This window comes from Lutra lutra, chromosome 10, assembly GCF_902655055.1.
Source record: "Lutra lutra chromosome 10, mLutLut1.2, whole genome shotgun sequence".
NCBI classification, from domain to species: domain Eukaryota; kingdom Metazoa; phylum Chordata; class Mammalia; order Carnivora; family Mustelidae; genus Lutra; species Lutra lutra.
Window position 1 is genome coordinate 18486742 of NC_062287.1, and position 14333 is coordinate 18501074.

A 14333-nucleotide genomic window follows, 5' to 3' on the forward strand; every position below is an offset into this window, starting at 1 on the left:
ATCAAAAGTTTTTCTGTAAATTGATCTAAAGATTTTACTAGAGGAGTTCCAGCTAATTTTAAAATTTTATATCCAAAATTATTATGCAAAATCCTTTCCTCTACAGGATACAAGAACAATAGCTCCCCCCCACCCAACCCCACCCCCGCATATCACTTTTATCACTACATGAATTAGTGGTAAAATAGGATCATGAGAACCGGCTTGTAGTCTGAAGTCTGTCACTGTCTCTTTAACACTGACAAGGCATTCATGATACCTGGATCCTAATTTCTTCTCTTATAAAAAGAAGGGCTTAGATTTTGTTAAAGTTCTCTGACACTGACCATCCCTTCCTATCTAGTTGTCCTTAACTCCAGTGATCCTCAATGTTTTCTTACTTTCTCAAATGGGGCACTGGAGACTTCCATAATGAATAAAAGAATACCCTTTTCATTTTCTGGTTTCTCCTAATTCTTATTGTTCTAGATATATTTATTTAGAGCACATGAACTGAAATCTTAGTGAGAGGACAACTTTAATAAGTTGGAATTTATAGTTTCTTTCCTACAAAAAGAAGATAGGATACTAGGATCTTAAGTGTTAGAAAAACCAAACCAGTTCACCTTCTCACCAATGAAGAACCATAACAGAGCCTCCCAGCCTCTAGGGTTTTGCTTTCCAGCTTCTGCTCAAACTTTTCCAGTGAAAGGTGCTTGGTGTTTTCTGGACTTAGCCTGTTCTACCGATAAACAGCACACTACTGGTCTAAAGGAGGTATGCAAATGTTCCAAAATCTGTTTCCCTGGAAACACCCATTGGTTCTGGTTCTGCCTTCTTTAGCAGAGCTGCATAGATACACCCCTTAATACTGAGGAGCCCTGTAACCATCAACTACAACTATCATAATCTCCTCTCCCACCACTGCCCAATAATCGGCTTCTCTAAGCTAAGCAGCTCATACTCCCCTATGTTTTCCACACATTTTACTACCAGGCTTTTGTATACTGGGTGACTTTTAGCTTGTCAACAGCCTCTATAAAACGTGATGCCAAGAGCATAACATAAATATCAAATATTTCCTTAACTCATTATTTCTGCACATGGCCTGAGCCCAGCTCAAGACTAGGGGGTCACCACTCCAACTCAGTAGGTTTATTGCCCAATTCTCTTAGCACCAAAAGCATTCTGCTTGCTCTGTGCCTCCACATGTCTTTAGCTCTAGTTACCAAACACATGGATGGGAGCCAGTCCTCTACCTTTTGAAGTGGTGTCATGAATTCCAATTAATTATTTCTTAGTGCCACTATCCACTAATACCGGGCAGAATTGGTGTACTGTCCATTTATGTTCTTAGATCATGTGGGCGGAAATAGAATCAAGAGTCCTTCTCTGAGAATCTGTGAAATGAAGTCTATTGCAAACAGCATTAAGAACAAATTCAGAACAAATTATTTACTCTATTTGGGATTACATGTAGGACGACGTGCCCACCTTGGGCACGTCGAACTTGGCTATTTTAAGATGTTTTTATCCCTTCAGAATGGGCCTATGTCTTTAATATACCCTAGTGAGCGTGATTTTGCCAGATCTTTACCACCAAGTCAAAATGAAGTGAGGCAAAAGCCGAGGTGATTCAGACAAAATACCTCTTCAGGTTTTGATCGGTGTTGAAGGCCAAAAACAAACACTGCCATCATGCTACGTTAAATTGAAACTAAATTGTGTCTATCCTCCATATCATCACTAACCCGCTGTGTATAAGAAAGAAAAGGAAAACCAGGAGAACTTTGCTATTGAATGGTTTGCCATCAATTTCAGGAACACGGTCTGATGAGAAAACCGTGCCCATGTGGCTGGTGCTGCAGGTGCGAGCTGGCCAGGAACAGCCACAAACGGAGGACCATGATAGGGCAGAACAAGCATCTTTCCCTGTTTAAAGCTCATGAATCAAAGAGACAGCCATTCCCTGGGCTCCAGGATTCATTCGTTCTGCCTCCAATCAGGAGGAGCTGTGCCCTCACTGACAATGTTTCCTATTTACCTGCCTTTTCAAAAGATCACGAAATGTGCCGAATCTGCTTCTCTCAGAGCCAAAATAAAGCCTGGCTTCTTCTTGTGAAGATGGAAGAAAGACCTAAATGTCTTGAGCTTTTGTGTTTGTGTTAAGTATCTAATTAAACATTTTTTAAATGTCCTCCAAAAACATAGTATTTTTACTCACTTGAAAGATTCTCCCCAAATCCCTTTTAGTAGCTTATCTAGTATTACAAGAATGGGAGATTCTCCCCTCATGTAATAGGATCTACTCTCCCTTCCAAGTCGTCACAAATCACTACCCACCCCCATAACCAAGTCTTTTGTCTTTTTGCAAAGCACTAGCCCAAAACTCCTGCCTTAAAAAGGTACTGTCATTATCTGAACAGGGAGAGAGGAGAAACTGAAGTGTAGATTTGATTTTAACACCACATCTACACAATTTAAATCAATGGGAGAGGTGTTCATATAAAGTGAGAGAGGCAAAATGCTGACCGGTGCATTGTTGGAAGAAAACAGTGTGTTGGACAATGAAATGAACAAGGAGTCAAAAAAAGAATTTTTTTTTTTTTTAGTCTTGCTTTGACTTCAGCTAGTACTAATTTCATAGGTGGATCCTTCAGGCTTGCCAACCCTCGATTTACTTAACTCTGAAAAGGAAAACTAGTCTTTGTTGTCTAGGACTCACTAGATCTTGATTGATAAAGAGCGCTTTGGAAAATCAAAAGAGCTCTACAATGCTTGTTTTCAAAGCAATAACTTGGTCTCCTAAATGATGCAGGCTGGATAGGGGTCTCACCCTGACACTTATCTTTGCCTAAATTAGTGTTTCCTGGAAAAAACCTGTAGCGGGGGGGGGGGGGGGGGGGGGGGAGAAAATGAAAAATTTCCTCGGGCTATATGCATAGAACTTACACCTAGAGGAATATTTAGGATTCATCCTTTTAGAACAACAAAGAGACAAAAAAAGATTAACTGTAACCCAAGCTCACACAGTCATAGTCTCCATAATTATTATTCATCGCTCGAACCCAAGGGTCATGATTCTACTTAGCCACACACTCTTCTCCAGCCTTCCAGGGCTCACTTACCTAAATACACAACCAGAGCCAAAGGAAGATCGGAAGCGAAGCTCTCCTCAGGCAGGTTGCTAGACCTTATATCTGGTAAGTATACCGGGTGCGTAGGGTCATCACACAGTTTGTTAGCGTAATTTCGAACTCCAGATATCAAGGGCGCTCTGTCCCTTCGTTATTTGAAAGTCAAAAAAATACCATTTGCGGTGACTTTTTCCACACAAGTGGAACTCAAGACCATAAAACGATTAAAAACAGAAAAATCGGGACGGGAGGGACGGGATCGGTCAAGGAAAGGTTATTAGCCCTGTTCGCTCCTTCGGAAAACAGGACACTGCCTGGGGTGGAGGGGAGGGGGCGTGCGCGGAGGAGGACGCGTTAACAAACGATTCCCGGAAACTCGGTTCGTTCCGTTTTGCGCGGCGAGCCCTTTATTATCTAAAGAGACTGCCAGCCCGAGGAAGAGAATAGGAGACCTCCTAGGGGAAAGGGAGAGGGGCGACGCGCTGGGTCAGACTCCTGCCCCACCGCATCAGTCCACACGCCGGCGCACGTCCGGAAGCGGATGCTTGCTTAGCTTTAATCCCGCTAAAGCGCTTCATTCCCTAAAATGCAACGAAAACGAGCATTTCCGCACACAGCCCAAGGAACACTCACTTTTAAAATATCAGTAGCCCACAGGCCGTGTAGGAGTTGCGGGACAGATGCAGCCAAGTCGGGAGGCAGAAACTGCTCGGTAGGTTTTCCCGTCCAAGTTTCTCACCGCGCGTGGGCGCCGCTCAGTATTGGGACTGCGGGGGGGCGCGTGTAGAGCGGGTGCCCCCGGGGGCCACAAGCTTAAGGGTGCCAAGGTGCCGAACCGGAAGCTCAGGAGGGGAACGGTGAAGGGAGAGGATGGAAGCGCCGCCCGGAGGAGGGGTTGTCGCCATAGTTTTTGAGTTAGAGATGTGTAGTGCGGGAACCCCAGTGGAAGGTTTGTGGCTAGCAGCGCGCGAGTCTGTCCGGCAAAGACAACTTAAGCATTTGGTTGTCGTTCTACCTGGATCCCCGCAGAGCGGACGGCCCACACTCCCGGTCCCTTACCTGCAGCCAATCGGTCTACCCAAGGAACGGCAAAGGGTCCGGGTGGAGAGGTCTCGGAGCCTGGACAACAGAGCTGGGGGCAGGTGGCGGAGAGGAGAGGGCCGAGAGGGTCTGTGATCGCGGCGGATTTAGAGCCCAGGGTCCAGCTTGCGCCACTTAAGACGCGGGGCGCGGGAATGAGCTAACGCAGGTGCACGCTCGCCCGACAGGGAGCCGGCGGGCGGGACGGAGAGGAGGGCGTGGGCCGAGCCACTGGGCGCCGCGCGGGTTGGAGGGTTGACCGGTGTGTTTTGTTTTGTCTTCCAGGAGCGGATCTTCGAGGCCCGCCCCCGCACCCGAGTCCGAGCGTTCCGCATCCCGGAGGGAACCGCGCCCCGCCCCGCCGCGTGCTCCCCGCCTCCCCAGCCACGCGGCTCAGAGCACGTGCGGCCCTGGGCCCAGCTCCCCCTCGTCCCCAATGTCCACCTCGTCCTCGGGCTCGGTCAGCACGAAGGGGCCAGCGGGCAGGCCCAACCGAGCCTCTGCACCTGCGGCCTCGGGGCCGCGGGGGCTGCCCTCAGGGCTCTCGGGCCCATCTGGCGCTTTGGGCTCGTCCTGACTTTTCCTCAGCTGCTTTTTATGCTTCATCCGCCGGTTCTGGAACCACGTTTTCACCTGATTTCAGGAGGGGAAAAAAAAAAATACAACCACGTCATTCCTTCAGATTCGTCGTTACGGCTGGGGGTTAGGAAAACGGACCACAACCTACTCAGAAATTATCCAAGAGCTGTGAGAGTCTCATCCTTGGGTTAAATCACACCTGAACTGCTCACAAGTTACCGTGTTCGGCTAAGTGAGAATCAAGCATCCTAAGGCTCCTGGAAGTAATTGTCCAAAATAACGATCAAGGACAAAATGGTGTGCTTAGTTAATACTAATACTGTTATCAATTATAATTACAAATAGTAAGTGCTGCGTGGATGAGTCTCCTTTATATTTAACTTACATTCCCCTCGTTTTGGCCTCTAAACACCTGGTCTTGCTGGACAGGAAGATGAGAATCAACCTTGCTGGTTCTCATCAGAGAGAAAAGTCAGGGGCGCCCGGCGGGGCTAACGATTTCCCAGAAAGTTGGGCTCCCAGGTACAGACAATATAAGAGAGAGGAACTGGAGGAGGGAGTTTGAAGGTTGCAGGTGAACAGAATCTGGAAGATGAAAACCATTCTCCCTCTCAAAACAGAGCGATAAGTTGGGCGCTTACATTACAGTGGGGGAGTGAGGAGGCTGCATTGGAGGATTTGGCGCCTGTGAGAGAGATTAAAATAAGAAAAAAAAGAATTCCCTGTGTGGACTTCGCTCAGGACAAGAACCCCGTCTAGTCTCTTATTTTACGTCGGACCAGGGTTACAGCCTGATCGGAGAGGAGAAGCGGCGGGGGGGGGGGGGGGGGGTGCAGAGAACCAATCTTTCGAAAACTAGGAGCGCTCATCAGGAATGCCCAGGAGTTTCTCCCCCTGTCCAGAGCTTGCTCGAGCGATGATGCTTCCGTAAGTCTGCCCTGAGGTTGGAGGTGTCGGTACTTTTACTAAGGATCTTTGGGGAAGCCTAGAATAAAGGGGAGGGGGGTCACTCCCACTCGAGAGCTCGGCACTGGGTGCAGAGGTGGTAGGACTTAAGGGGAGAGGAAAGAGCGGCGGCGATCAGAACTGCCCCTCTCGGGCCCACCTGCGTCTCGGACAAGCTGAGGGCCGTGGCCAGCTCCACCCGCTCTGGCGTGGACAGGTAGCGCTGGATCTCGAATCTCTTCTCCAGGCCGGAGAGCTGCGAGTCCGAGAAAACCGTGCGAGCTTTGCGGCGGCGGCAGTGCTTCCCGGGCAGCTCGGTGTGCTGGGGGTGCGGAAACAGCGCCGGCACAGGCATCCCTGCAGAGAGAAAAGCCACCGAGTGGGTAGAGCGCGATCCCCGGGAGCCACCTCCGGCTGCACTATCCACCCGGTCCCCGGCGCCTCCCTCCGCTTCTTGCCTCCGCTAGTCCCCCTCGTCGCCCCAAAGCCTCTCCAGCCCTTCTCCCAGGAACCGCAGGGGAGGGGAAATAAAAATTACAAGAACAGCGCTTGGAGATCTTTATCCGGCAGGTCGTCTAGACCTACAAACAATGAACAGTAAGTCAAATAGAAAAGAAAAATTTTAAACTGGAGGCCTTAGAAAATGTCTTCTTGGAAGGACTCTCGCAGCGTCTGCCAGTCCTCGTGGCGCGTCCGAAGTTTTCTTGCAAACGTCGGCTGGCCCAGTAGCTCCCCTAAGGACACTCTGTGTCGTTCTGGGGCTAGTAGAGGCATGAATGTGGCCCTGCTTCCCAACCTAAAAAACACCTTTCTCTTTCCGTGCTGCCCCCATTCTCCCGCCTGAGGCCAAAGGGAACAGATCAAAACTGTCTCATCAGGAGCTTTTCAGAGGCAAGAACCCAGGAGCAATTCCCGCCTGGCACGTTCCCTTATCAGTTGCGGGGGACCGCTGGGGACCCCATCTCTAATCTTATCTTCATCCTTATTCTTTCTCTCCTTCGACCCTAAGCAGAAGCACTGAAGCACTTCCCTCCCCCGACCAGGTCAGGGGGAGACTTCTCTTGTCTTTCCTGACCTCTGCAGGCATTATGGTGTCTTGAGACACACCAAGTAAACTGCCACAGACATCAGTTTGTCAGTGGGGTGGGGGGGGGGGCAGTGAGGAAACCAGCGATTCTGGCATCCGAGGCTTTGGCCACTGCTATCTGGGGGGAAGATGGGTGCAGCCCTGAACAGGCTGTCATGGGCCAGGGAGTGAGGCCAATACCAAGATGAACACCAACATGCAGGCTTCCACACAGCTTCTCTAAGGGCCCTGCCAACCCAGTGCCTCAGAATCTGGGTTTTACTGCTTCAAAAAACTTTTAGCTTTTGTCCTAGATTCCAGAGCATGCATTTCACAAACTGTCTCAGGAGTTTCCATGGCCCTGGCGGAGACGGGGTTGTTTTCCCACTTGCACTCTGCATCCGGACTCAAGGAATTATTATACTGCAACTGGAATGAAAATGTCGTGTCGAAGAAGAAAGCACGAATGTCCTTGCAGAGAGCAGCAGAAAACATCTGGGTATTTCTTCACATCTCCCTGTCCCAACCACTTTGCTGGCCCCGGTCTTTGTCATTCACAGAAAATCAAAATACTTTGGCGTGGGGCTCCAGCTTCACCAGCAACCGGGGCATGGGCAGCTGAGCCCAAGATTGTGAGTTAGACGTTGGGAGTGTAGAGGGTTAATGAGGAGCGGTGTCCCTCCTCCCACCCCAACACACACACCTTTTTTTCTTACCCTTTCCCCCCCTATTCTGGTCAGGTCAAACCTTCAGTCCTCAGAATATCCCAAACCCTCATTCACTTCTGCTGAAGCAGTATATCCGCGAATGCTCGGCGCCCGAGAAAAGAGCACTGGACCCGCTGGAGCTTTTTGAGTAAATGAGCTAGAAAGTGGAGTTCTGCTTCATGGAGGGGAGGTGGTCACCGGTCTCCCCGAGAGCAAGGGGAGGCAGAGAATCAGGATTGAGAGCTGGACCACAGTGACCAGGAAGACCACTAAGAAGGAGACTGAGCACTATCCACCAAGAATATTGTCAAAACCTCCAGCCACCTCTTGGCTAGGAAGGTTTCCTTCATTATAAAGCCTGTGGAGAGACTGTAACTTATCCCCAGTGGGTTGGCAATGCCTCAAGGGAGCTCTGCATGTTCTCACCCATATATGCCCAATGTTCCACTCTCACTTAGGGAAGGAAGCTGACAAACCAGGCCAAACCAACTCTGGCCTTTCCTCAGCTCTACCACAAGCTTAGGGTCTGCACTGGGAGACCTGCTCTCCCGCTCCCCCAAACCTTGAGTCCCCTGTTACTTACCCGAGGTGGTGAGGAAATAAGGGTGGTGATGGTCTCCCTTATGCAGAGGGTGATGGGGGTGAGGAGCCAGGAGGGTGGGTGTGGGCATGAGGGGGTAGCCGTAGTCTAGCAGAGGCACCCGGGAGGCCAGAGAGCTGGCAAAGTGGTCAGGGGCCATCTCCCTTAGTGGCTTGGGCTTGTGCAGCAGGATGTCCTCAATGAAGAAGGACGTGGGCCTCTGAGAAGACGCTGGGTGTAGAGGGGCGGTGAAGTTGAGGTTCATCTTGAGCCAAGCGTCTGTCACAGGGTGAAGGCCGGGGACGAACTGTAGGAAGCAAGCGGTCTCCGCAAGCCTGGTCGAGCGCCGACAACGAACCTCCGAGGCTCGGAAACCCCGCGGCTCTCTCCCGGGCCTGGGCTACCCCGGCGCTGGAGAGGCGAGAAGACAAGCTCCTGGGTAGGTTGGGTCTATGTGTAGAATTGGCAGCTTCAAGAGGGGAGCTGGGAGAGCCAATGGCAAGGCTGCCAGCGGCGGAGGGGAGGGTGCGGTGGGCTCGGGGCGGGGCGGGGAGCTGTCCGCCGTGCTGAATACGACCGGCCAGGCCCGGAGAGAGCGAAGCAGACAGGGTCCTTGCTCCTAAGAGGTTGGTTTCACCCCCTCAATTTGAGGGGGTTTTTCTTTTTCTTTTTCTTTTTTTTCTCTCAGGCATTTTATTTTTTTAAAGGTTTTATTTATTTATTTGTTTGTTTGTTTATTTATTTATTTATTTATTTATTTGACAGAGAGACACACAGTGAGAAGGGAACACAAGCAGGGGGAGTGGGAGAGGGAGAAACAGGCTTCCGGCTGAGCAGGGAGCTCTATGTGGGGCTCCATCCCAGGACCCGGGGATCGTGACCTGAGCCGAAGGCAGACGCTTAACGACTGAGACACCCAGGTGCCCCTCTCTCAGGCATTTTTAAAGAAAGCTAAAAAGAAAAATTCTCTGTTATTCAACAGACTTCCTTTAGAGAGCAAAAAGCACTTACAGGGTCCCAAAGCAATAGGGATAAGGCATTTAGTTTGGCATTTGGGCCTGGGTTGTCCAAGTTTAGAGACTTGCTAGCAGGATGGAGAAGGGAAAAAGTGACAAGAAGGTCCATATTTGCTACACCCAACTTCAGTTGCTGGCTGAGGCATGGAAGGACTATTGAGGTAAATAAAAAAATGTTGATGACCATAACATTCTTTCCCTCAGTTATAGAGGGTGGTATGAAGAAAGTTATATCTACATTAGGAAGCAATTTGGTCTGTGTAACTATGGCCAGAGCTAGTTCTTAATGCCAGCCTCCATCTCCTCTCAAATGTCCTTTACTTCCCCATCATCCCACTCACACAGCTTTCCTATTTCTGTCACGCTACCATTTTCAACCTTAACCCACCAAAACAGTTGTCCTAGACTTTTGTCTCGTGTTCTTTCCCAGCCTTTCTTCTCATTTCCCTATCTCCCAATCTTCTGGGGGTTTTTTTGTTGGTTTTTTTCCCCCCTTTTTTCTGTTTGCCTCTTTCTAATCTGTCGCATTTATTTCCCTGGAGTCAATTTGCTAAAATTAAGGTGATCATCTACAGCACAGCAGGGGTAATTTCAGCTCGCATCTCTGAAAATTGCTCTAATTATTGATGTTAAACTCAGGGAAATTAAAAGAAGCCACTTCTCTTCCATCTCCCCATTTTTAAGCTCTAATTTGTTGAAATCTAGTCGTCATCACAATTCCAATCACTACTGCTAATAGTAAAAGTGTTTTAATAGAGACTGAGTCCTCACAACCCATGCTATTAGATAATTAGAGGAGGTGTTAGAAAGCCAAGTGCTAATCCTTGGGCGCGAGGGTAGGATTTCCATCTGATCTAGCAGGTAGAACAAATTAATTACCAGAATCAATTAGGCCCCAAACTACAGTGCACCAGGAAGTGGGAGAGTATTCCGTATGGATGAACTGGTAAATGGTAAACAGATGAGGAGAGTGAGAGGAAGGGGGAAGAAGAAAGGAGGTAACTTTAAAGTAAGACCTTGGCAAGAACGCTTTGTCCTGGGAGTCTGAACTGTTCACTCATTCTTTCTTTCCTTCCTTCCTTCCTTCCTTCCTTCCTTCCTTCCTTCCTTCCTTCCTTTCTTAACTGATTATAATGATTAAGGATTGAAAACCGGAGAGCAGGCAGCCACAGAGAGGGAAAAGAGTAGACTTTCAGGGGTCGTTCCTCCCTCTTTAGCCCTGGTCTATTGATCTCCCGCAGGGCTAGAGGGAAACCGAAACCAAGGGGACTTGTGAAGTGGCGCTGGGGGTGACGATCCACACTTTACTGATGACCACTTCCCTCTCAAGGAAAAGAGCTTACCCAGCGAGTGAAAGCCAAGCTGTCCTGTCCCCTAAGCCCCTAAAAACCAAGTGGCTACTGAGGGCGTGGTGAGTGTACAACCAGCCTTTGGTCTCAGTAAACAGCCTAGTTGTGTCTGCGCGTTCCCTACGCTCAGTCCCTACACAGACTGTGGCTACAGATTTGCACCCAGCCTTGGGGATGGGATTTCAACCTCATTCCAGAGCTGAAACTATTTCTGTTTCCCAAGCAGAAGTTGAAGAGATTACTGAATGTCCCTTTGGGAACAGGGGCAGTAAAAAAATGTCTTTGGGTGACTATTACCTTGGAACCAAGGCACTGCAAACCCTTTCTCAGAATTCTGCCTTACATGGGTAACCAGAGTGTTCTCAGGATCCAGAGAAGGGGAGGAAAGGGGAAGACCGCCTGTTTGGTCCTTACCCTCCCCACTATTTCACATAGGCTGCACTCAGCTCCCTGCTTGCCCCCAAAGCTAAGGCTGTGTCTTCAGACCCCATCCCTGGAGGAGACGTTCCCCTTTTTTTAGTTGGGCTCGCACTGGGACCTGCTTTCCAGAGCTGAGAGCTGAGGGCCACCTAGGGAGACTTAAAGGCATTTCCCTCCAGAATCCAGCTATACTACCTTTGCCATAACCCCAGCAGGAACCTAAGAAGTAAGAGACAGAGGGAGAAAACATGATAGCTAATGGAAAGCCTTGAGGACTGTAGGACTTTTCCTTCCTCTTCGCATTCCCCTTTCTGCAACCAAGGGTAACAAAGCTCAGTTGTTGAGAGTCCCAACTGCCCACACCAACGCAGTTCCCTGGGGATGCGGAGGCGGGACCGCTGGATCTGAAGTGGAGGCGGAGACAGGGATTCCTCAGTCGCCAACCATTTCCCAGAGGGAAAAATCCCTTCTTCCAGGATGCTCAATAATCACAGCTGGGGGCTGCTGGGGGGGACGGTTCTGGGACCTGACCCCTGCCAGCAAATGTACAGGCAAGCTGTACAGGTGGGTCTTGTCTTGAAGAAGTGCCTGTTGTTGGGTCCTAGCCTCAGACTCCTCCTAGAGCCATGGCCCACACACTCAGGGAAATGGAAAAGTCAAGAAAGCTGGTAAGGGGGCGCCTGGGTGGTTCAGTGGGTTAAAGCCTCTGCCTTCGGCTCAGGTCATGATCTCAGGGTCCTGGGATCAAGCCTCGCATTGGGCTCTCTGCTCAGCAGTGAGCCTGCTTCCCCCTCCCTCTCTCTCTCTATTTGTAATCACTGTCTGTCAAATTAATAAATAAAATCTTTTTTTAAAAAAGAAAGAAAGCTGGTAAGTTTCTCTGCTGTGGAGTTACTGCACAGAATGGTGGAGAAACACTAGGATCACCAGAACCCATTCTCTATGCTCCCCTCAAGGCCCCTGTGTGGGCCATCCTACTTCTGTGCTGGAGTCAGAGCCTCCAGACCTTCAGGGCTCCCTGGCCCCACCCCTTCAGGGCCAACTCCTGCAATGGGTCCAAGTTATATTTTTTCAGAGAGCTTGTAAACCATTTGCTCCTTAAAAGCAGAGATGTTTCATTGCCTAGATTATCTCTAAAGTATAGATCAGCACTCTCCAATAATGTGAGCCACAAAGGTAATTTTAAATTTTCTACTAGTCACATTTATTTTTTATTTTATTTTTTAAAAGACTGTATTTATTTATTTGACAGGGAGACACAGCGAAGAGAGGGAACACACAAGCAGGGGGAGAGGGAGAGGCAGGCCTCTCCCTGAGCAGGGAGCCCGATGCAGAGCCATCCTTGGACCCTGGGATCACAACCCTGAGCTGAAGGCAGCCACCTAAGGATGAAGCCACCCAGGCACCCTTCTACTAGTCACATTTACAGGTGAAATATTAATGTATTTTATTTAGCTCCAGTATAATAAAAATATTCAACATCTCATCAATATAAATATATTGAGATTTCTTGATATTTGTATTCTTTTTTTAAAAAAAGATTTTATGTATGTATTTGGCATAAAGATCACAAGTATGCAGACAGGCAGGTAGAGAGAGGGGGGAAGCAGACTCCTTGCTGAGCAGAGAGCCTGATGCGGGGCTCAATCCCAGGACCCTGAGATTATGACCTGAGCCAAAGGCAGAGGCTTAACCCACTGAGCCATCCAGGCACCCCATATTTGTATTATTTTTAATACTAATTTTTCAAAATCCAGTATGTACTTACTGCACATCTTACTGCACATCTCAATTTATACGAGCCATATTCTAAGTGCTCAATAGCCACATATGGCTACTGGTTACCTATGGGACAGCACATGGCTAGTTAAATGCCATAATCCCTTCTACCCCTTTCCAGAGCAGACAGGCATACACAGAAAATGGAAAGCAGTTGCTGAAGCTAGCCAGGTACTTTCTTATGCTTGCCTTTTAACCATGCTTTACATTTGATTTTTGTGAGCATTCACTGAGCATCTACTATATGCCAGGCTATTCACTGCACACCTTCCCAAGCCTTCTCCAAGCGTTAGGAGATTAAATAAATGTACTCGCATTACATTAATTGTTAATTCTCACTTGACTAAAATCTGTCACCTAGAACCAGCAGGCTGGAGCTGTATGCTAGGCTGACCCATAAAACAAGATCCTGCACACTGCCCTGGGCAAAAAAAAAAAAAAAAAAAAAAAAAATCAAATGTTTTTCCCCCTATCTAACCCACAAGATCTGACAGAGTTCCTGCTATGGTCTCAACTGAAGATTTATGAATCCCAAGAGAGAAAACACCTGCTTTTCAGGGAACGAATAATTAAACAGTCCTTCTCTCCTTCATGTCAGCCACATTTAAAACTGTCATCTGAGCTGGGACTTGGTTTCCCAAAAAGATGACTCTATTGATGATCAAAGGAAGAGACTGGTTCCATTAGCCCAGGTGCCTATACAGTGGCCTTCAAAATAAGGGAAGAAATGTATTTTAGAAGGATCTGAGTAACATACTTTACACATAACATTTTGTATTATATTGCTTGCTGTCTGTTTCAAGTTACTTTCTGAGTACTTTATTTTAGGTATATCAAAGTGGATGACATGTCTAGAGAAAGAACAGGAGTCACTGAATGCTTCCTGCAAACGCATCTTCAAATAATGCTTTTACACCAGAAATTAGGATGTGAACTCACATAAGAACACATTCAAGGATAGGATATCCAACTCACAGTATTCCTAACTTAAGAACCACTAAATCCATCCTGTTTACTCATTCAGGATAATGTCAGTGTTAGGATCAAAACTTTCATTTCTTTTTCAAAGTTGTCTTTTTTTTTTCCCAAGATTTTATTTATTTGAGAGAGAGAGAAAGAGAGAGCATGAGTGGGGGAAGGGGCAGAAGGAGAGGGAGAAGCAGACCCCCCCACACACACTGCCTGCACCCTTTGCTGAGCATGCCAAGCATGAGCCCAAAATGGGGCTAAGTCCCAGGACCCTGGGATCATGACCTAAGCCAAAGGCAGATGGTTAACCAACTAAGCCACCCAGGTACTTCTCAAAGTTTTCTATGCTGCTTTGGCATCTCAATTTAAAACATGCTTCAAAAAAAAAATAAAATAAAAAATAAAACATGCTTCATAAAGTGATAGATCCAGAGCAGGGAATTAAAGGTATGAGATATGAGAGATCATATAATCATGTCTTCATCCTCTAAAAGGTATATAGTGGAATGAGAATGATTCCACCATTTTCCTCAACAAGTCCCCAAAAAGTAGCCAAGTACATTACCAGAGAAAAACCAATAGGCTAACAAAAATGCCTTTTAAAAATCCTTTTCTTCCATCCTAAACCATCCAAATTCTATTTTCAGATTTAAAATTTGGCACCTACTGAGATGCCTGGATGGTTCAGTTAGTTAAGTGTCTGCCTTCAGCTCATGTCATGATCCAG

General features: G+C 47.9%; 1 protein-coding gene across 1 annotated transcript; it reads right to left on the bottom strand.

Moving 5' to 3' along the window:
* Window positions 1-4589: 4589 nt before the first annotated feature.
* Window positions 4590-8387, bottom strand: BSX (brain specific homeobox). The gene is made up of 3 exons (XM_047693371.1): window positions 8077-8387; window positions 5881-6077; window positions 4590-4829 (listed from the first exon to the last, which is right to left on the bottom strand). The coding sequence occupies exons 1-3, from the start codon at window positions 8336-8338 to the stop codon at window positions 4590-4592; spliced, it is 699 nt and encodes a 232-aa protein (XP_047549327.1). The 5' UTR covers window positions 8339-8387.
* Between the last annotated feature and the right edge of the window lie 5946 nt (window positions 8388-14333).